This window comes from Folsomia candida, unplaced genomic scaffold (genome assembly GCF_002217175.1).
Source record: "Folsomia candida strain VU population unplaced genomic scaffold, ASM221717v1 Fcan01_Sc009, whole genome shotgun sequence".
Classification (NCBI taxonomy): domain Eukaryota; kingdom Metazoa; phylum Arthropoda; class Collembola; order Entomobryomorpha; family Isotomidae; genus Folsomia; species Folsomia candida.
The window spans coordinates 474,785-497,751 of NW_019091201.1; the positions used below are offsets into that span (position 1 = coordinate 474,785).

General features: G+C 37.7%; 5 protein-coding genes across 8 annotated transcripts; all 5 read left to right on the forward strand.

Annotated features, from left to right (window-relative positions):
• The first annotated feature begins 1,962 nt into the window (after nt 1–1,962).
• On the forward strand, nt 1,963–4,930 carry LOC110854314. The gene is made up of 6 exons (XM_022102744.2): nt 1,963–2,652; nt 2,871–3,072; nt 3,159–3,364; nt 3,454–3,639; nt 3,879–4,023; nt 4,106–4,930. Exons 1-6 carry the CDS (start codon nt 2,287–2,289, stop codon nt 4,732–4,734), a joined length of 1,734 nt encoding a protein of 577 aa, XP_021958436.1. The 5' UTR covers nt 1,963–2,286; the 3' UTR covers nt 4,735–4,930.
• Nucleotides 4,931–5,124: 194 nt separating this feature from the next.
• On the forward strand, nt 5,125–8,768 carry LOC110853885. Its single transcript, XM_022102240.2, has 7 exons — nt 5,125–5,589; nt 5,802–6,009; nt 6,190–6,395; nt 6,991–7,209; nt 7,807–7,874; nt 7,954–8,018; nt 8,108–8,768. The coding sequence occupies exons 1-7, from the start codon at nt 5,266–5,268 to the stop codon at nt 8,566–8,568; spliced, it is 1,551 nt and encodes a 516-aa protein (XP_021957932.1). The 5' UTR covers nt 5,125–5,265; the 3' UTR covers nt 8,569–8,768.
• Nucleotides 8,769–9,140: 372 nt separating this feature from the next.
• LOC110853884 lies at nt 9,141–12,309 on the forward strand. The gene is made up of 5 exons (XM_022102239.2): nt 9,141–9,533; nt 9,963–10,367; nt 10,471–10,659; nt 10,928–11,063; nt 11,245–12,309. The coding sequence occupies exons 1-5, from the start codon at nt 9,207–9,209 to the stop codon at nt 11,838–11,840; spliced, it is 1,653 nt and encodes a 550-aa protein (XP_021957931.1). The 5' UTR covers nt 9,141–9,206; the 3' UTR covers nt 11,841–12,309.
• A 1,093-nt stretch (nt 12,310–13,402) lies between these two features.
• On the forward strand, nt 13,403–15,955 carry LOC118436650. Of its 2 annotated transcripts, XM_035855147.1 has the most exons (4): nt 13,403–13,696; nt 13,825–14,086; nt 14,171–14,324; nt 14,441–15,955. In XM_035855147.1, the coding sequence occupies exons 2-4, from the start codon at nt 13,831–13,833 to the stop codon at nt 15,315–15,317; spliced, it is 1,287 nt and encodes a 428-aa protein (XP_035711040.1). In that variant the 5' UTR covers nt 13,403–13,696; nt 13,825–13,830; the 3' UTR covers nt 15,318–15,955. The 2 variants fall into 2 exon arrangements, with proteins under 2 accessions (XP_035711040.1, XP_035711041.1); XM_035855148.1 differs by lacking the exon at nt 13,403–13,696 and having other exon boundaries at nt 13,732–14,086.
• Nucleotides 15,956–17,040: 1,085 nt separating this feature from the next.
• On the forward strand, nt 17,041–21,212 carry LOC110854060. Of its 3 annotated transcripts, none has more exons than XM_035855140.1 (6): nt 17,041–17,790; nt 17,867–17,936; nt 18,120–18,507; nt 19,058–19,196; nt 19,969–20,060; nt 20,149–21,212. In XM_035855140.1, exons 3-6 carry the CDS (start codon nt 18,316–18,318, stop codon nt 20,821–20,823), a joined length of 1,098 nt encoding a protein of 365 aa, XP_035711033.1. In that variant the 5' UTR covers nt 17,041–17,790; nt 17,867–17,936; nt 18,120–18,315; the 3' UTR covers nt 20,824–21,212. The 3 variants fall into 3 exon arrangements, with proteins under 3 accessions (XP_035711033.1, XP_035711034.1, XP_021958147.2); XM_035855141.1 differs by having other exon boundaries at nt 17,884–17,936; XM_022102455.2 differs by having other exon boundaries at nt 17,041–17,936.
• Nucleotides 21,213–22,967: the final 1,755 nt, after the last annotated feature.

Genomic DNA, 22,967 nt, shown 5'->3' on the forward strand with positions numbered 1-22,967 from the left:
AGAGCGATCTCTATAATTAACCAGATTCAGTCATGTCTATCCATGCATGAGTCATGCATGCATTTATTCAGGCAGCTTTTTTTATTTAAGGTCGTGGCTTATATTTATTTATTACGCGTGAAATATGTATTCTAACACCATTGTTTGGACGAGTCAAGGTTAATTTGTATTATTTTGATGGAAACTGGCAGACATTGAAATAAATAAATAAATGAAATTTAGGCAAGTTAAGTTGGCAGATCGAATTTTGACAGTTTATGAATTTGATAAAAATTGTTAAATGTGTGTGATATCTAAACACATTTATTTTATGATAAGCCGTTCATTGTTTCATTTTCACTTTACATTTGTAAATTGAAAACATTGTGGTATGTTCCGCAAGGCAGATTAAATGCCCAGTCGCATGTGTCAACCCTGGAATAAGCTAACAATAAAATCTATTGTGGCGTGGGTCAATTTGTTCAGCCATATTATTTTACAATATCATTTTAACAAGGTTGTACAGGGTGGTTAAAATGTCACGCCACAATGGAAAATTTTTTCGATGGGAAAAATTCGTAAATTTCCATGAGTTACCGAAATTTTGTCGCTAAAATTCAATATTTTTAAAATTTCGTCATCAATGTTCCATCAGTTTTGATAATAATTACAAAAATCTTGATCCAAAATCTAGTAACTAATGGAGATTTAGGGGTTTTTCCCATTAGAAAATTTTCCATTGTTGCGTGACATTTAAACCACCCTGTATATCAAATTCTGAAATATTGAATAAATTCCTTGAATATAATTGTGCGGAAATATAATTTTGTATTGAACATATTCAATTACAAAAATTTTGTATCCTAAATGAAACTAATGTTCCGCTGCACCAAAATTATTAATGCCCTTGTCAGCATTTCCTAGATATTTATTTATAAACCTTAGAAAATATGTGTAAAACATTGCCATTTTCCAACCATGCACTACACATTTTCGAAAATATCAAATATCAAACAAGGCTTATTTCCTAGTATCCACTCTGCTTTTGTGTTTCTCTGTTTTGTGCCCAGTTGCCAGTTAGGTATTGAAAATGTGTAGCCCTTTCAACTTTAGTTTTACTTTGCAAATTAAAACTACAGGTAGGGCTTCCCTTTGATGAACTGGAACAACGCTGCATTTGCGGTCGTTTTAGTGTGCCAACATTTGTCACGATGAAGAAGAATGGAAAACAATCACTTTCGGAATTACCTAAACGAACGTATACACGTGTGACCATTCGTTCACAGACACTCGCGAATTTATTAGTCAATTCACAAAAATGAAAGGGAAACGTGGGTCACACAGGTGTAAAATCCAATGCATAACAATGATCTTGTTCTATGTACACTGGTTGGCCTGTAATTGGTTTTTTGAGCAAACAATTACTTAGAAAATGCATGCACAATAGACATGACGGTCGAAGGTCGAAAATATCATTAATTTATTATGGATAAGCATACTTAAAAACAACCACTAATTAATTCTTTGAGTATCCAATAATAATAACTATTTATTAGTTATTAAACACTTATTAGTTTTCGAAATTACTATTTTACCACCAATGATGACACGGCCTTCTTTGTTATGGCTTTTTAAAACCTACTGTTTAAAGGTAAACGACGGATGCAACCAATTCAGACCTTTTGTTGACATGACACATTCTTCAATTAGTGAATGTATCCGGTTATTATTAGAAAATATAATTGTGATAAATGTTATCTATATTAAGCAACTTGTACGTACCTTCACATGCATAAACACAGATTACTCATTGTATTTGCTCAAAAGTTTCATTTATTTTCTATTCAGTGCAAAAAGCGTTAGATGAGCAGCACGGTTGAGAGTTCTTCTAGGGAAAGGGAAAGTGTGAGGACAAGACGTTAAATAAAGTCTGGTCGAGTTAAATAACTTAATGAGGAACGGATGAGATTATTATGTGATTCAAGTGTCTCTAGCTCACTCAGGTGAACTCAAAGTCAGTTGAGAGGCACCTCTCACATCGCCAACAGGATACCTTACAAGACTTGTTGTTAGATAAGAAAAGTGCAATTATTACATACAACAACTTATTTTTGCATATGTGAGAGAGTGGTGCTAAATTTTTCAGAAACTCTAGTTCATTATTTTTTATCAAATATTTATCATTTTGATTCTTGAACCCTAAAAAATCTTAGCGTTGTGTTCTAGTCATAGTCACAAAATTAATTAGCAAAGTAGTATTTTATTCACTCCTTAACGCGTAACTGTTTGTACCCAAACAATCAAACGATGTCTTCCCTAACTGGCATTTATCTCACAATTATCGGCGTCTATTCCGCCCTCGGAGTTGCAGTGCCTACTCCTCTGGAACCTGTTGTTGTTTCCCCGTCGGCTGGTTCATCCGGGGTTGAAAATGGAATCCGGAACAAAGAACAGAACTTCAAAGACTTTTCGCACAACTTGCTCCTTCATTCAGATTTGGATGAGTTTAGCATAGAAAAAGGGGCTGCGATTTCAAGCCCTTTCGGAGTCGGATACATGTTAGCTAACATTAATGAGAAGGTTTGGAACGTGTCTAATGAGGGTGTCGGAGGAGTTCTGCAAACCGACAAAGTAGCCGACGATTATCAAGGCCTGGTTGAAAAGATGTTAAAGGTTAGTTCAATACCCAGTAAAGTTACGCATAATTCAGGGGGCTTTGAATTTCAGAAATGAAAACAACTTTTGTCAAAGTTAACTTCCGCTATTACCGCGGTCGAGTGGGTGTTTGTGGTTGCACTTGAGTTGAGCTTTATTATCATGGCGTCGGTCGTCATGAAAAGAGAAATACCGTCATCATCATCATCCTCACGGTGGAATGATTTTAATTACAGAGTCAAATGTCCATAAGCAGCACGCTATTTACCAGGGATGGAAACGTGTCCACGTCAACTATTCCGGAGGGATCTCGCAGAATGAAGACTGAAACCAAGGTCGTTGATTTTATCGATGATTGGAAGACGACATGGGCGACGATGAATGAGAGAATTTCCAATCAGACGGACGGAATTTTGGATGATCAGCTCATTCCTAAAGGTATTAATTAGATAGAAAGTTATGAAATATGTTATTAAATATGTATGAATGTATGTATAATTTTGTAAAATATTTTCGGAAAATTGGTGGTTGGTGGGGCGGAGCGTTTTACTATTTCACGATGGGCGCTTACGTGAACACGAATCACTACAAGGGTTCATGGAACACTTCTTGGGTCGATATTGGACAAAAAAAGTTTTACGACGGTTTGACTGTTCCTTACATCGAGGCGGAGGGGACATTTCCATACGTTGAGAATGAAAATTATACCGCTGTTGGTATTAAATTGAAGGTAAACTATTAAATTTACCATAATTATTAAGTTAATGAGTCGTGGTTAGTACCGGGCAATCAAAATTTTAATGCAACATTTAAATTTAGGATGGCAAAAAATCCGTAGTTTTCGTCCTTCCCAAAATTCCACTCGTCCCATTCTTGAAGACTGATATGCCTAAATTAGTCCAAACTGGATCTCCTCAATCTTGGAATTCTGTCCAGGCTAAAAATATTCAAATTCCTTCCTTGAAGATAACCCTGCTTGACCAGCACTTTAAGAAACTTGAAGCCGTAAGTGAATTGCTTTTACAATTGATTGTCTGTCCTTGCTACGAATTTGTCAGAGAGACAGTTGAATTGAAATTCAACTCTGACATTGACTTATATACATACGTATGTATCTTGAGACCTGCTGTATGCACTTTAATTTTGTGCTGACATCTCGTATTATGCGATCCTGCAACTAGTCAAAGTTTTGTAACTCGATAGATGCTATTTTTGTAATTTGTACTAATTTTGCTATTTTATAGCTCGGCGTCAACTACACATTTTGCGTGGACGAACCAGAGTCGCTGGAAGTTGCAATGAAGAAAGGTCCATATTTTATGTCACCTTTGGTACAGGCCCACCATGTTCAAATTGATCGAGGCTTTTTCCAAGTTGCTTCTGCCACAGGTACATACTTTCACATAAATATTAACGAAGGAATTTTTGTAGTTTTGTTTTTGAGTATTATAAAATATTCATATTTTTACAGGATCTAGTTTGAACTCTGAACAGAAAATGCGAGAAGAAGGAGTTTACACGGGCCCAACGGGACCGGCCGATGAGGAAGAACAAGGGCAAGGAGAAGGAGAACGCTCAGAATTTGTCCTTCCAATGGACATGGATCCCCAACTGATCAAAGCCTTAGTCGAGGGTGAAGTCCAGCTAAAGAAAGTTGACGTTGTTGTTGCTGACGATGGGAAAAATGATACAATTTCAGCAGCAGCCAGTTCAGTTGAGCAAATCTCCGTCCTTCCTGACACCATGCAGCAAAATCAGACCGTTGAAATTCCTTCTACGGAAAATTCTACTATTCAAGCTCAAACCAACGAAAGTAACGCCCAGTTCATGGGACTTCCTGACTTGGAAAAAATTCAAACCGACCTTTTAGTCACGACACCAATTGCCCCAACAACTCCATTCGTGCCGGAACCCCTTCCACCAAACACGGTCAGATTTGACCGACCATTTTTCTGGTATTTATACGACGAGGAGATGGGGCCCCTTTACTATGGGACTGTTCATTCCCTTGCCACTTATCAAAAAGAGTACGGTATCGAAACTGATGAAGATTTGTGGTTGTACGACGCTTATAAAACCTTGCTCTGGAACTGCCCCTAAACTTAAGGGTCCTAATAAAGTAACTAAATTAGTCCCGATATAAAATGTGCATATTAATTTTTATTTTTGTACAAATAATAATGACAACCACACTTCATATTAAATTTCAAACTACTATAAATCTCACCACGCTGTATACTATTAAGCTTATTCTTATTATTCTCTAATAAATTTATCGTATGAAAGTTCTATGAAATTTGTTGGAGACACAATTCCAAGTAAACAAAGTTTTAGCAAATCTTTGCCTCATGACCAGAGTTGACATCTCAGACCCAATAAACCGGTCGGATTAGTAATGCGGAATCCAACTCGGACTTACTCAGTAATTCGGGTGCATGAATGCAATACAGTTGACAGTACAGCTTTATAATAAAGTGCATCCATGCCGTTTATTGTATTCAGGTGTATCCGCACACAAGTTCTTTGAACTTTGGTGAGTTTACAGGTTGATTTCTAATGTGTGAATTTTGATATTTTCTGGAAGAGTTTACAAGTCTGTGAAAAAAGACTAGATTTTCTGAAGTTTCCAAAATGTCGAAAAAACATTATTACAAAGTCGGAAGTATTTTAATAACCGTGATTCTGACATTTTCTTCCGCAACTCAGTCAGAACAAGAGAGTTCGAGTAGTCATGTCGCAAATTCGGCCGCATTGCAGGAAAGACACCGTTTCGAAAGCCTTCTCGCTGCTGGAAGAATGCTTTCCTTTCCGTACGCAACAGGGCTTATTTTGACTGCGGTTTCATCCCAAAGAGAAAATTGGAATGTTTCTCTCCAAGGAATGGACAAAATATTGGATTTGTCACCTGCCCAGCTTTGCTCGACGTACAAGGACACGATGGAGCTAATCAAACAAGTAAGAGAGTTGAAAATAGGTCGATCCAATGTGTGTGGTCCATCCGTGATCTCAATAAAGTTTGAAAAACAATTGATTCTGCACTTCATTGTGATTGGATTCTGCATGTTACAGCACACGTTCAATCAAACCTAGATTTATTACCACGAACGACGTCGTCTTACTGGGTTGTTGTTTTAGGGAGGTCATATAATTTACATTTTTATTACCAGGATGACAATGTCACAACATCCAGCAATTTGTATCTGCTACAAAACCAGAAAAGCGATCCAACTCTGGCCGACAGACTGGATAAATTACAAATTGCTGTAAACAGACTGAAATGGGAGGAAGACCACTTCAACGCGAGTTGGGATCTGATGAATAACAATTTAAATGAAAAGACGAACAATTTATTGGACGCGAAACTCATTCCCAGAGGTTCAATTATCTTTCTTTATTGCAAAATCTATTAATAGCAGGGTGAATTAGAGCCTTGATAATTTCAATTACGTATTGGCCTTGCCTTTTGTGGTAAATGCATCACAATACTTCGATGCAAGCCTACTTGCATCCAAAATATTACGTAAAATGTGTTGTCATTCAACAACTTTTTTTTAGATTCTCCGGTGGGAAATCCGTTCCGGTTTTCAACCCAAGCCATCATGCTAACTACATTCCACTACAGGAACTATTGGAAAAATGCGTGGGTTTCTGGAGGGTTTGGAAAGTTTGGGGATGCTGAAAATGTTCCTTTTCTCCAGGCTGAGGGCAATTTCCTATATGCAGATGCAGACGACTATTACGCCATCAGCGTTCCGCTTCAGGTAACGTTGAATTAATACGCACCAATTTGCATTTTTCGTGTGTGTATCGTCAAAAAGAACTTGTGTAAGATTAGTTAATTGTAACTGAATCATTCCACTTGATCAAATTATGTATTAAATTTATACAAGAGGACCAAAGTCATCAGACACAAGGAAATTAATAGTTAACGCTTCAGACATACGTACATACAATACACCTCCAAATAAGGTACCGGATACACGTGGTCGTTAGTATTGATTGCTCAATCATTACTGAAAAGGACAAATTCAATCTGAGTCTGTCATTTTCCTCAAGATTCAATAGATTACTAACAAAAAGGGCAAATTAAGTACCTGGAACTTTGTCACATCCTAAAGTAGCTTGAATATTTAATAACAAATCTGAAACTACATACATACACGAGTTAGTTAGTTAGGTCCAATTGTTCCCCAAAATCAGATTAGTCTCATTTTCTATCATCTCATCCATCCAAACTTAATAACTTTATTACTACTCCATCCAACTCTATAATAAAATCATCTTCATTCAATAAGCCACCACAACATGCCACCCACACAGAAGCTTTATTGGATTTTTTCTTTCAATATCTGTCAGGGCGATGAGAAGTCAATGGTGTTCATCATGCCAAAAATCAACCTCACCCAATATCTTCGCCACGTCAAGAGGAAAGTATTAGCGAGCCGAATAAGGGGTGGTGACGAGGAAGAAGATTTCGTCCCATTTCCAAGACGCTGGGAAAAACGAGATTTATCCATCCACCTCCCATCATTCAGCCTGACGAATACTGATCAGTATGGGAAAGAGCTGGATGAGGTACTTTCTCCAGTTTTGCAACGCTTTCATTTTATAATCCATTTACGTCATTACATTTACTGTAGCTAGTCTTTTTAGCCCGAGTCAGAGCTTATGTACCCGTCATGTCTGTTTGTCCGTCTGTCTATCTTGCGATAAATGTCGTAAAAATAATCCGATCGACTTGAAATTTCGCGCATATGGGTGAAATTTGGAGTTGGTTTTGATGATGGACACAATTTGTCAAGTGGTTGACCGGTGGGGGTCATCTGGGTGGAAATTATGCACCAAAATTTCAAAATTGTGGTAGAAAGCTGAAATTTGGTACAGGGACTGTTTATGAAAATTTCATGCAAAAAAAATCGGATTGAGTGATAACCACAACTAGACCTGACTCGGGCCATATCAAGTCTGCACTGTAGGTTTTTTTTAACTTGAGTACTATCAAAAAATCCAATTTCAGCATAGTCAACATTGTTCTCATCTTGTCACCTTCATCACGTTTTGCATCAACGGCTTTGCTTTTCAAAAATACAAACAAAACTTTCCTTGAGTAGTTGTATAATAATTCCATAAGGAGATTCTTTTATGAAAAATGTGGTCTTTATTGTCACGCAGTTGGGAATGAACCAGACATTTTGTACTACTTTGCGTGACAGGAGTGGAACGATTCCTTTCTATTTGAGGTTAGTGGAAGTTGTGTAACTTAATAAGTTTTTGGGATTGAATGGATGAATAATATTTAAGAGTTGTAAATTTTCAAAGGCCTATTGTTTCTATCAATGTCGTGAATATTACGACGGACCACGTGGAGATTGCGTCTGCAACGGGTGCATATTTACATAATTTCTACTATTTGGAATTATAGCACAAGTTGCATACGTGTAATGTGCTCTAATTCTTGCATGTTTATTCATAGGAACTGCACTGGAAAAGTTTTATCTTGGTATTGATTTGGGTGGGGTCGGGTATCCGAAATCTGTTAAAGAATTTGAAGGTCAACCGAATCCCTCCATATTCAAGGACAAATTAAAATCATCCCAAAACGGAGATGAGTCCAGTGTTGGGCCAATTTCCGGTGGTGGCGAAACAAATCTCGATAATAGCGCAACAACTGACAAGGAAGACTTTCTTGATGCAATAACAACCACTCCGAGTGGTGATGCGGCTTTGTCGGGAGAAAAGATCGTGTTCAACAGGCCATTTCTCTGGTATTTAAACGATTCCAAGCTTGGCCCATTATTTTTCGGAGTCGTCGAGCAGACAGAAACGGAATCTGATCCAGACCCAGATGAAAATTCCAGATTTTCAGAGGAAACGCAGAGATACTTGCTGTGGAGTTGTCGGAGTTTCAAACAGTCTGGAGAAATCGGTAAATAAATAATGCCGACGGTATGCGTTTCTTCAATGAAAACTGTGTTGCACAATATTTTGAGTGAGAAAATAATCATTTTCATGTATGAAAATGCATTTTGGTTGGTTGCGGATCTTCTAATGAATGAAAACCTCGTTTCAATATTTAATTAATGTGGTCACAATTGGTAATGAAATAAATGCTTTAGTTACATGCACACATCAAAGGAAGAAATTTATGGTTTATTTAATTTCACGCTGACGGCAATCCAACTAAATTTTCATGGAATTCATTTCAGTAAAATTTTACATTGGTTAATAAATGGGAAGGACAAAAGTGAAATCTAAAACTGGTTTATTCACGTGCTTAATAAGATTAAGGACAAATGTGCATCTTTTTGACATTTTAGTCTTGAATGTATTTATTATCATCAAATTTATACCCCATAAACCTCATCATATTTAAATACGTACGACACACTTTCGCTTTATTTACTTACCAACGCTGTGAACCTGCTTTTTTAATACCACATAAAAAATGTCTAATCGAACTTGAATTTGAGCTCAACAAGTTTTTGCTAAAACAGTCGTGATAAAATTGTGGGGAAGTCAACTACCAATTTCTTCCCAAATTTTTTCTTGTTGCCCTAAAAATCTTTTATAAAATGTTCCAATTAAACTATTATACTTTATTCCCCGTATTCATCTTATTGTTTTCCCTGCATCTCAGCATAATTCATGGAAGTGACAAGATTGTGGAAAACTTTCATGACTTTTCCGAATCGTTGGAAGAGTCATTTTCAGAGTCGCCTGAAGCATCAGAAACCAGACCTGGAGTGCACTTTTTTAATTCGTTTGGAGTGGGATACACTTTAGCAAATATTCAAGAGGGAGTTTGGAACATTTCGGCGAAAGGCATTCCGTCCGCGCTGAAAACGATGGAGAAATACATTCCAGACGATTACGGACATCTCCTGCGGCTGTTCAAAAAGGTTTTTAATAATAGATCATGTCATGCACTAACAGTTTGTAACACAATTCCAGCGAATTTTAGGAAAGTGCAGCGACTGACTGGCGGTGGTGTTACGTTACGAAATTGGAGTAATTCATATGTTCACATAGATTGGATAAGCTTAAGCTTATCCAATCATAGCATAGTTTTTTTCAATTTGGATATTGCCATAAGCTAATTTAGGTAGCTACGTACGCACGTAGGACAAAAATCCTAAGAAATATTATCCCAAAACTGTGACATTTCGAACGAGACGTGACATCAGCACGGTCCAAAGTCCAAAATTTATTTAGCAATTGCTTCAATAATGGTTATTCATGTAAATATTGGCAACCTACATCGACTTTCTCGAAACAGGAAGCCCCTAAACTTACCATTTTCTAATGTCAATAATCTCCCCTTTTTTCAGAGCAAATTCAAAATAACAAGCACAATCTACTCGCGACACGGGAACGGGACAAAGCACCACGCATCCGCCTTGTCCACTCTTATGAGCCATCTCATTACGTTGGACTACGTGACAAATCCGGCCAAATTTGTCGATAGTTTCAGCTCTCTAATGGACACTGGTACGAAGGGTCACCTCGATAACGAGTTACTGCCCAAAGGTCTCTGGCAGAGCGTGTTTGATAACACCACTCAAGGCGCATATATCAACACGATGCACTTTAAAGCCCAACACCCCGTCGCTTGGGTGAAAGTTGGAGAGAAAGCGTTCAACTCGGAGGCTAAAGTTTCATTCCTTGAAGTGGAAGGAGAATTCCCACTCTTCGAAAGTGAGAATGTTACTGTCGTCATTGTGGATATTGGACAAGTAAGTTCACACCAGAGACACGCATAGTATGAGAAGCTGTGTACATACAAATGCCCTTTTGTGCCAAGATATTTTCTTATAATCATGCTTTCACATTTTCCAGACGCCCCCAAAGCAACTCGTGCTCGCTAAATCTCGCCACGCCATGTACATCCCACAGCTAAAGAAAGAAGTACGTCAGATTGTGCGAGATTCATTCAACAAGTCCCTTTTTGTCCCTACCATGCTCCGAGTACAAGTCCCTGCCATCAGTGTTACGAACTTGGCCCGGCATCATCTAGGTTTGTCGTTGGTAAGTAAGATCTAATCCTTATCCAGTAAGTAAGGAGGGGAAGGTGGCTATTTTTATGTAGTGCAGAAATTGAGTCTCAAGTAGGTATTTGCCAGTTTTGCAAGAAGGGAAAGCTGAGATTGGGCAAAATCAATCAGCTTCCACTTCATTTATGTTGTGTGTAGATGACGAGGATCAAGTCAAGTAGCACTAATCGCTTGCTTGCCTTGCTTCCTTCCTCAAAACATGTCGAGACATAACTAAAATTGAAACACTTATTCCTTACAAGATGGGCGTAGACGAGACGTTCTGCAACACAAATGGGACTGGAGAATCGTCCGTGCCAGAAGTTATTCAACAACCCATCGCTCAAGCAAATCATTTCGAATTTGCTCCGACACACATCGAACTGACAAGTGCGACTGGTAAGTGTTGTCGCATTATTTGCTTTGAGGCTTCTGTCCTCGCACGTGGATCTTTTGATTCCCCTCAACCTTGAGTTATTTAATTAAACACATATTTTACACGTGGCGGGGCGTGACACGGCTCAGAAATTTTCCAACACGTTACATACTTTAATATCCGATATGTACCATTTCCTTACAGGCTCCGCCGTTACATTAAACACGGGTGAGCTGGATCACAATTTGGATGAGGAATATGATGATGAGGACATCGACTCCATTTTGGTGAATGAGGACGAGGATGAATTTGACAATGACGTCTCCTTGTTCCGAGCAGCGTTAAAGTTTGATCCAAACTCTCACCGAACAAAGACTGCAGTTACTTCGAAACTTTTAAAAAGGCTGCATCTCCAACCACCAAAGTCTCCCGATACGTATTCCGTCTCCCCGTTGACGTATCACTATCAAAAACGAGGAAGAAATCTAAACCTTGCAGGCAGAAACTTAAAAGAAGAACAATGCAGGAACCCGGATGACCAAACTTACCAGGTCGTAACGACGGAAGGGACTACACTGGAGAAAAAGTTTGATTCCGCGAATCCCAACAACATTACGAGGACGATAGCATTTGATACTCCGTTTATGTTTGTCCTTCAGGATGAAACTTTAGGCGAGACTTTCTCCGGATTTGTGTCATCGCTTTGTGAGTATAACAAGGTGACAAATTCCCTCAAAACGAGTTCCATACATGCTTGGCTGCACGATGTGTTTAAGGTGGCTTTCTGGAAATGCTATTAAAGTTTGAAAAAAAACTCTTAAGTATTACTTGGAACAGGAAATATGTTCTTTTGTTAGATCTACATATTTAAGTATTTATTACATTTTACATGTTTTAGAATAAAATAATTTATGAAATTCATTATTTTTGTGTTATTTGAGAGATTGTAAGAAAAACTGTCTTCAGAATTGCTACTTATTTGTTATTTTCAATTTGTCATCTTGTTTTGGGATTTTATACTGTACCACGATTTTAAATATATTGGAATTTTCCGTGTCTATGTACTAAGGCTGATACCGATATGAATCGAAAGCCTGAGATAAGGTGATAATGAATGTTACTTCGTCGACGCTATAAAAATTGTGACAAAAACTTTTAAGGGATGAATGCTCACAAACTCAATTATCTATAACGAGATAACCAAAAACTTGCAGGTGTTTTTTTTCTACAGATATTTACCGGATATTAAAAAGTTTAAATTGGTTCATTCATTTGCGTCACTTGTCTAATCATCGAAATCATCTCTGGCGTTGAATGATTCCTCACAGTTAAATATGTTGCCATCCATCCGTTGAGACGAAAAGTTTTATCGCTATCACCAATTCCATGCGTGAAAAAGATACTTGATTCAATTCGCGTCAATTCAACAACCCACTCAATTTCATCACTCACAGAATATGATGAATGACTAAATTTCGTTGCAAGATTCACATCTGATAACCAAATCAATATCCGCCGGTCAATTTCATCTTTTTCAGTATTCAGTGCATACACATCTGCATACGTACGTACGTACGTACGTAGAATGCTTTCAATTTATTCCGCACATGTACACGGCTTCGAATTTAAAGACAACAAAACTGGGAGGCTGACGTTGAATGCAAAAGGGTCCATTGCCACTCGTTCAGTTTAAGCATTTTCTGAAAATATGTAGATACCAAACTCGCCGAAAGCATAATATCCACATCCACAATCCTAATTGTGAAAGAGTTGAAATTCCGCAAAATGTAGAGTGCAGAAATGCAACTTGGTTTCATTAGTATTCAAGTGGATCATGTTCAAAGGCAGTAATGGTGCAGAATTGAGAATAAGAGTCCTTCAGTGGATAGTTGAGTGAGTGTGTTACTCGAAGTACAGCATGTATGATGATCGCCTTAAAATGACGTAGAAAATTTATCGAGCAACCTGAATAGCTTGCTAAATGTATGTAAGGTTGGATACTCTTCAGTTTTCCTACATTATTTGCACGTATGTATAAAATGATATGAATATGAATAAAAGTACTTTATACCACAGAATAATCCCCATTTCACAAAGGTCAAACATTATAAAAGTGAATTTAATTTGGACTAAAATATCTTTCCGCCTTTAGACATGGAAGAAATCTTGGCAAGTAAATACACTCAATTTACCTGAATTATGAAACAATGAAAAATTGCGTGTCAAATTGTATTATTTTTCGCTTTCCTTTTGTACTTTATTACACGTATTATTATGTTGTACAATTTGCAAATAAATGCATTGACGACATGTTGCATGACATTCAACGTCACAGGAAAAATAATGTTTGATCTGTAAAACTGTAAGACAAACAACATGTTTTCCGAATTACGAAAAAGTCTGTTGTCTGTTGTTGACGTTAGTTGTAAAACAAAAATCACAAACTTTTCTCATCAAATAGAATCTGTACGACAAAAAGACCAACTGTTAATTGGACATAACCAAAGGTCAGAGATCAGAGTGAAAACTACTTTTACACCATTTACGCAACTTAATTAGCACTTGTGTCACATTTATTTCGAATTTTCTACGAATTGGCTACACAACTTTGCTTTATTATCACGTCAAAACGTTAAAACGTAACCGAAACAAAAAGGTAATTTAGAAACTATCAAAACGTAGTTACAAAATATGTGGTCCTCAAAATTGACAAATCAAAAACACTTCCGAGAATCAAAATTCAATTTAAAACATTCAAATTCCCCCTTTGTTCTTTCCTTATAGAAGAAAATGGTCCAGTTTCAACTGGTTTTTAACAACCTTTTTCTCGAAGATATTAAAGATGAAGAAGTTGATGCTGCAGAAATATGTTCTGCAGTATCAACTCACAAGACACCTAATCCAGACATGGAAGAAGATGACGATGACGATGAAATTCCTCCCGAGAAGGAAAAGACATCCATCGCTATTGCCTTTGACAAGGGCACAATTTCCCATCCACACCCAAGTTTGAGATCCAATCCTAAAATCCAGGTGTGTATGAAAGGTAAAGCAAAAATCCAAAACACAATGCAACATACGCATTTCAATCACCAAATGCATACATTTTTTCGCAAAACTGGAATCTCAGGTGCAATTCTACTTTCCCTTAAACTTGGCGAATACCCGAAAATGGCTTCCTACGATGGCTCCAAATTGGACGCAATCTTGAAAAATATGGCGTTGGAGTACTTTGTCGTAGAAAATGAGTCCTCTTTGAGACATCTTTCCCTTTATCCGTCAAGGTAAAACTTTTCCTTTGTATGGTTATAAAAAACCCATCATTATCACACAAAAGAGTTTAACCATGTGTTTAACCTCATATCAATTTCCTTTTATCATTGACACCACACATACGCAGCCAGTTTTTCATCGTGGCTCCAACCCTGCAACCCTGGAGTAAAAAGTCTGAGCTCTTCATTAAAGTTGCCTTCGTCTTTTGGAACATGGAAGAATTTTTCTCCAGAGCTTTGTCCACCTCAATGCCTCTCTTGATAAAGGAACACTACACGGATTTCTCCCGCTTCATAGTCAACATCTTCACAGGGCTTTACCGCAATACGGAAGCCATCCCGAATACGGACATTCCATCGTTGAACAACATGCTAAAAGCCTGGTTCAACATTTACACCGATCTTAAAACACAGGTTGCCGGTTATGAGAAATATCACCACACCGTCCTCAACGAGCTGCTTAATTGGATCGGTAACTATAAAATTTCCGCGCTGTACATGGGCGCCGAATGGGAGCCAACGAACCAGCCGTACGCCCTGGTGAAGAGGTTGGGTGGGCGGAAAGTCATCCTGGAGCTGTACCAACTGCTTTCTGCCACCTATGTCGACGACTACATAAGAGATCACCCGCTCTTTAAAATGTTCCGAGAATCTGCCGACCTGATCTGCAATTTAGTTTATGACGTTGTCAATTTGACAAGGGTCGCCGAGGGGAGAAAGTTTTGTAGGAATGCGTTGCTCTCGGAGATTTTGAAGGGGGAGCAGTTATTCGAAACGGCTCTAGAGAAACACCTGCTAGTTATAAATAACGAGATTTTGGACTTGCAAAAGGCTGCGAAAGGATTAGCACAAGAATTTCAGGGTGTCGAATGTGTCGAGAAGTATGTGCGAAATACGATGTTTCATTGTGATGGGATGATTCGCTACTTATTATCGCAAGATAGGTATGGCAAGTGTGATTTTAAAGTTATGAAAGTTGTGAGCATTTCACAGGCAAGATTTTGAACGGAAATGTATACACAAGAGCAGCGTCTCATAAATATAAGGATGGAGAAATCCAGGTGGATAGTTTTCAGACAAGTTGTGTATGTATGTACACTGTTTATGACAGTTGTGACAGGAAAGACTAACTAATCCTAAGAGCAGACTTCTAACAATAATAAATACTAACTACTTCCGATTATAATGATTTGTATGTACAGATTTGTGTAGCAATTTCCCCTGACTCACCACTGATCGTACCACTGATCGGCCTTGATTTTAGCAAATGAGGAAGCTACACGGGTAACCTTCGACTTTACATACGTATTGTATTTTAATTGAGCAATTTCCCCATTGACTATTACATACATTGTATTATACGTATGGTAAAATTATTTATAGACAAAATTTCCCAGAAAGTTGCGACTCAACTCTAGTAATAAGAGATTAATTGAACAAAACTTTATCTATGCATGTCTACTTGCGCAAGAGAAATGTGAGACGTTCAAATTATTTCCGACAAGTTGTTATCTCCTGGTAGAGAAGCTAGCTGGCTACATAGGTACGTGCAAATGACATACAATAAAGTTTTAATGGATTTACACAATTCTGGTAATTTTGTAAAAACTCAACTTCACAGGAAATAAAGTACTATCTTCTTACGTTCGTTCTTCTATGCATGCATATGTTTCAGAATGGGGGAGGAGAAGAATCAAATGAACACGTGCACATTCGTTTCATCATCGCTTTCTCGCTTTCTCTCACTTTCTCCACCTTCACATTTTATCGATCCAACACACATCCACCACTGATCTTATTTCCATTCATAATCCATTCGAAATTTGAGTGAATCATGAAAGATTCAATCATTCCCATAATTCCATTCACACGAATGTATGGTAAAATAGTATAACTTATCCCACAAAACCCGCATCTTTGAGAGGATTACAAACTGGATGGAACATTTCCTTCTTCTTTTGACACTTTTCATCCAGGAAATTAGGGACTGACGTAAATAAAATATGAAAAGGTAGATTATACTCTGCAGCAGATTCTAGTTGAAATTCTATGTATCATAATTTTTTTATTAGGTAAGTACTTTGTGCTCAAAGGGACACATTGTCAACACCCGCAGATCATTCTTAAACATGAAAGAAGAAATTTGCCAATGCCCAAATGTGTGGAAGAAAGTCTTATGCACAGCACATGATCGATACATGGATATTTAAGTAGTAGTGTGTTAACATGCTGGGAAATTAATACCACCCAAAATTGCTTTCTATATTTACCAAGTTAGCAGCCCGTCAGCACGTCTTTCTCCCCAGTCAATTGCCATTTAAGCCACTTGAACTCTCTCCAACTGGTTTACCTAACATTTCGCGTTCCTTCGTGCTCCCGGAAAGTTCGTTCAACCGTGTAAGCATGTAATTACAATTTGCATGCAATTTAATCTCGTCAACGCTTGGGTGGGGAAGTAGTAAGGAAGAAAGTGACTTGGGAGCGTGACAGTTGTTGAACGTACATAAAGGGAGCAAATACCTCAATGAATTTTGGGAATACTAAATGCTTACTTTCGCCTTGTTTGCTATATTCAGTTGAATATTGAACCAACCAAAATTGAATGAGTTGAATTGATGCCTGGCTAAATTTAGACGGAGTTCCATTTTAAATGAGTAAACTCATAAAATCCGTGTTGGAATATTACTACGCGTGTGAGTGCACCACGTATTTCCAAAAAATATTAAATCTCAGTCTTTAAGTGGAGCCAGGTGTGCAGTGCACAACACAAAAGTCAAAGCCCCCTTTCTTTTTTGTTTGGTTTATTTCTGCGAATTTGGTTTCCTTGTAGTTTTACAATAAAAGCTGGATAACGTATGTAGCAGCAGCTTGTGGCTTGTGTGTACCTTCTGTGATGAGGTGTAAGTCAGTTGGTTGGTGGGTGTGTTGGTTGGTTGTAGTCATAATTCTATGTATGTGCATAGGAGAGAAAGAATGAAAGAAAGACCTCTTACACTTTCTTTTCTTTCTAATTTAGGTCATAGCATGAATCACACAATAATACCGCAGTCACCCACCTGGGCCATTTTCTTCTTATCCCACATACTTGGTCTAGCTGAATGTTCCTGTCTTCGCTTTTTGGTACGAGAGTAGAGTCATTCAGTGGTCGAAAGAGACCAGTTTACTGCTTGGTGATGGCCAAATTAAGGCTTTCATACTTACTCCTAATCTATGCCGAGATTTAATAAAGCGTACGTTTTGAATTCTATGCTGTCTTCTAGCCAAAATTTATAAAAGTGTTGCCTTGAAAAGAGCATGGAATTCAAAGAACTGTGTCTTATCTTCCAAGTGATTCAGTGATATTATTAAGTATTTGGACATTAAAGAATTTAATCAAGAAATTTTGTATGACTTGTATTTGACATTCTCATAGTATTTGATTAGTCTCATATATTTAACCTTGAATTTACGAAACTTTGTCAGCCTGGGCAATATATATGTAAGCCGTGTACAGTTTCTAATTCCGACAAATAAATAGCAGGTAGAGTCAAGTAATACGTATTTATGGTGTTTAGTTTCACCCTTACCACAGAATACCCTTGTGCAAAATTGGACCGCTTAAGTAATCTCGGTTTGCAATAGAAGGTAATTATTTGGTGAAAGCAGCCCATTTACACTTTGAATGGAGCTGGCTTATATTTTAGCAACCTCAATGAAGGTGCAGTCTTTTCCCTTGTTTTTTTTCTAATCCGATTAGAACCATGTTTACGTTTACTAGCATCAAATTGCAGTGTTTTATGGATAATTGGATCACTTATTGCGTTGCAGTTCCAACCAACACTACTTTCCCCTGCATAATATTTGAAGGAAAGCAGTGCTGCAAGCAATACTCTGCTGTTGACAACTAAATGTAAGCAATATCATCCACCCACCCACCCTCGCCCTTGGAATGAATAGTAGGACACCCATCCTCATCAAGACCAATTCCTTTAAGTGAAAGCAGAACACTGAAAACGAGACTGGAATGGAAATTGTTGCAAAAATTCGCAACATGCAGACCTTCAAGCGGACAAGAATTCGACCTCAGGAGCAAAACTGTCCACCGTCGCCTATTACAACCAATACCAATGACGCCTGTTCTCATGCAAACTGTTCCTCCTACAATATGGGATTCCCTTTAAGAATTTGTGTCAGAGTTTGCTCCATTATTGGAATGGTGAGTGAGTGAGTAGACGAGTAAAATACAAATGCAAATTCCCAGATAAAACTTAAAAGTTGGGTGCCAAAAGCAGTAAAAGGAATAGCTTCGAGAAAGAAAGTTGGACCAATTTGTAGTTTAAGTGCGTCCATTTTGAAATTAGAATTTGAGGGCAGGAATTCCATTTGTCCATTTGTTTCATTATTTTGAGTAGTATTTATTTGCTTATGGGTGGTAGTGGCAGATAGACAACGGCGTGTGTGTAACACGGTCATTTCAATCTGAATCTAATTTATGTAGTTAACAGTATGCTTTTCATGACATACTGTCAACGTATTTACAAGCACAGGTTGACACAGGAGTGGGTCAGTTTGCTATGTATGAAATTGAAACCTTGTTCAGTCAGCCACATGCAGACACAAAAAGATCAAGGCTACATACATATGTCCAACATGGTCTGTCAGCTTTGTGTCAATAACTGCTTTCTCCATATGTACTTTTCCACGAATTCAAATTAATTAGTCCGTTGGAAAATGTATGTACATGGGGCGTTTGGTATCTTTTACAGGCATCGTCGCTCCTCTATGTCATCTCTGGAACGAGTCTGATCACTCACATATCGCAAACAGAGACGATTGGATTTTCCACTTTCTCCGCTCCTCAACCTTCCATTGCAACGACGCGACACATTTATTACAAACGGAATGGTAAAACATACAGACTACATTATCTCTAATTATGTGTAGAACCATTAAATTGCTGCAGTTTTTTGCGATTTCATAGTCATACAAAGCTTATAATTTTGTGTGTACGTCTTTTGCAAAATTCAGAGTCAACAAATATTAAATTACTGCATGTTTTGCTATTTCATGGTCACAAAAAGTAAATATTGCATACACATACGTCTGTTGAAAAATTCAGAGTCAACAAATTTCGAGAATCCTCTAAACTGTAAACATAAAAATACATGGGGGTAAATGTCCCATGTCATGTTGCTCACCACGAGCATTAATTAATTAATTAATTAATTAATTAATCGACGTTTGTTACCCGAAAAAGGACCAATTATTGTAATCACATCGTCATATATTCTGTACCACAAGGCTAAATAGTCGTAGTATATGCCTTGCCCAACTAATGCTCTTCAGACCGAGAAACTGTAATAAGATTGTCGCAGGTCTAGAGAAACACTGCTGCCCTTCATCCAGAATGAATGGGCTCAAATCATCTGATGATTCCTTTCCTTTCAGACTGACCGTTGTAGGTATATACAGAGATGATCTAATTTATTACCATTGTCCGACGGCGACTCACTCCAGTGGCTTGGGTCGTGATTTCTTAACATTTTTCTACAACAATTTTGTAAATTAAACGAGTCCCTGGCGAACTTGTGTAGGAATTTTCCCCGTATCACACACACCCTCCTTCTCGAATTTCTTTTATGACTAATGATGAATGATGATCGTTATGATTTCACAGTTGGATTCTTTATCGGTATCGCTGTGGTCCTGGTGATTCTCAATGTCATCCAGTTCCTGTCGGACTTTCTCCTCCTCGTGTCAACGTTTAGGGTGAGTGATGAGTTACTCACGCGTGCGTATTATCTACTTTTTTCCGAGAAATTTCAACTAAATATTTTCATTTTCTGACAATAAACAGACCAAGAAATATAATTCGCTCTGGGTCTACATGGTGCTGGACATCACGTTATGGATCATGACGTTGATTTGTTTCATAACCATTTTTTCCGGCGGGGGTTTATTCCTCCTGCTCGTATTTCTTCTCGGAACCGCAGTTCGTGCCTATATCACGTTCATTTTACACGAGTACATGATAGAAGAGAGCAAACTGCAGGATGAAAGTCGCCACGATATCGAGAAATGTACACCGACTTTCACCTCGCCAAATGGCAACCAGCTCCACCACCAACAACCTTCCCCAATACCTGAAGAGTCAACTGCTGTAGAACCTTTCTCCGAAATTGAGGGTGATGAATATGTAAAGGAAGAAGAAGAAAGCCATTTGGGGTCTGACGTTGAGACAGAAAGACAAGGAATTGAATTGGAAGGAGGAGGAGGTGAATACTCAAATAACTTGAATATTTCTGACACCTCGGAACACGGGAAGGAAAGTCTGTCTGATGAAATCCCGACGGACATGGTCTTAGGAAAAAGAAAAGAAGAAGAATATTCTATGCGAGATGATGCATCTTCCAGAGCAAAATCCAATACAGAGGAAGAAGAAGAAGATTCCTACAAAAAGCGTGGCGATGAAATTGATGTCGCCGTGAGGACTTTCCCTCTTGATACCGTGCGTGTTAATGGAGGAGGATAATCAGTCCTGACAATCCTACCTTTTGTTGTTGACAGTTTTCCACTCTGGTCGAATTAATCCGTCCTTACGCAGAGAATGAGTGTGTACCTTGTGATCTTGGAAAAGGATGTTGTTGATATTTTGGGATGTTTTTTTTTTGTTTTTGTTTCAGGAAGAAAGTCACATGTATGAGTTCAAGTTTGTCAGATTGCGTTAATGTTATTGCTGGATTATGTCGGGTTGAGTACCACATGGGATTTTATTTGCAATCCTCTATACCACATGTAAAGAGACTGATTCGTTACAAAATAAAGGGTATGCGGATGAAATACGAAATACTTGGAGTAGAAATCTACGTGCAATAAATGTAGTATTCAAGTGCGCATTTGTACGTATCACTTTTATTTCATGGAATGCCGACTCTGGAGAATGTGCTCGATAACATATCTAAAATGGATTGAGTGTTGCGGTAAAAGTCCGAGATGAGACTGAAAGTAATCAGGAAGTAGAATTCCTGAGAGAGGGAGGACGAGTCGGCGATGCTTCAAATGTCGGATCAGAATTGTACGAATTATTCGGATGACTTTGAACTGACTAGACGACTGCGGAATCTATTTGTGGTTGGTTGGTTGCATTTGCACAAAAAAACAGATTGCGTAAGATTTTATTTCACTGGAGAAAAATACTTTCTCCTTGCAATATTCCCAAAATATTTCAAAGTATATTCTGCACAAATGTATGTATTTAGTAATGTTTTATTCATTGCCGTAAGTTTATCTAATTCAATTTGATTCGTCTGTGTCTTCAATTTCAAAGTACGAATTGATACCAATCAGGTTTCGATCAATGCCCTTTGTTATTTTTAAACTAGGGTTATTCGATTGAATTTCACTAACCTATCTTTTATTGACTTTTGGATTGTGTAAGAAGTATCCATTGCGTACCTTAACTGGTGTAGAATTCTGTTGAAGTGAAGTCATATTTAAATAACTTACATAACTCGTGGAGAAAGTTTCTTAGAACAATATTCTTTAAAATAATAATAAAATTCCGAATTTTCCACACCCCCGAAGCAGGATTTATTAGTAACTATATTTATGTCTATGTCTACTATTTTTTATCAATTGTCTGATAATATTTTAGCGACTATAATTCCTATAATTTTGCACCAAATTTTAAAAGTATTTAAGCGTTCTCGAGTGGCAGTGGGGGTTTCTCTTATAACGATTTCGAAATTCCAACCTCGTATTTACATACTACAAAAAAAATCATTTTTATCATCCATACAAAATTTTAGCTGAATATAGAAATTGGAATTGGTTTGAGTCAGTCCCACTAGTTGAATAATTTACAAGTGGACTTCATATCTCTAGTTTATATTTTCAGTGGGATCATCATTTTGAATTTCAGCTGCTATTTCAAATATTCTATACCGACATGTGGCCTTCCTTCGGAACAAATATTGCCTTATCGAACCCATTTTCGAGCTTTAAGTCCCACTTTGGCTTGTATTTCAACTCGCTCGGATAAGTCTGAAGACAATTTTTGAGATGACAGACGGACAGACATGAAGGTCGCATGATCCTCCTTCGGGCTGAAAAGTGCTGTAACTCGAGATCGATTTTATCGTCGCAATTTTCTGAATATTTTAAACCTACAAATAATATTGCTTTCTTTCTTTGACTCGTTGAGAAAGGGTTTCCGTGTAAGTAGTCGCTACGTTTCAAAGCTAAAAATATATTTATTTAGTAGTGCACTCACATTGATATATCTATTTGCCTTCCTACTAAAGCTATTTTTGTCATATACCATCTTATCATTCTTATACAGATATCGCAATAGTTCATACAAGTATGAACGTTTTGTGAACCTAATAAACTTAGGAATCCTTTTGAAATGCAAACAAATTATTTCTATAAATATTTTCAACTCATTTTCGTTAGTGCTTTCTTAGGATGCATTTACATGCATACTCGACCTTGGATTTGTATGATATGCAATTATTGTCAGCATTCCAGTTATAAATACACGCATATCAAATCTTTTTACTATTATTTGTCCTCATTTTCGGGAATCCTTTCTAGTTGCGAGGCACAAAATTGAAAACCTGATTGGGCAGATTAGACATACTCGTCCCTGAATGTCTATGCTCTACCAAAAATGAC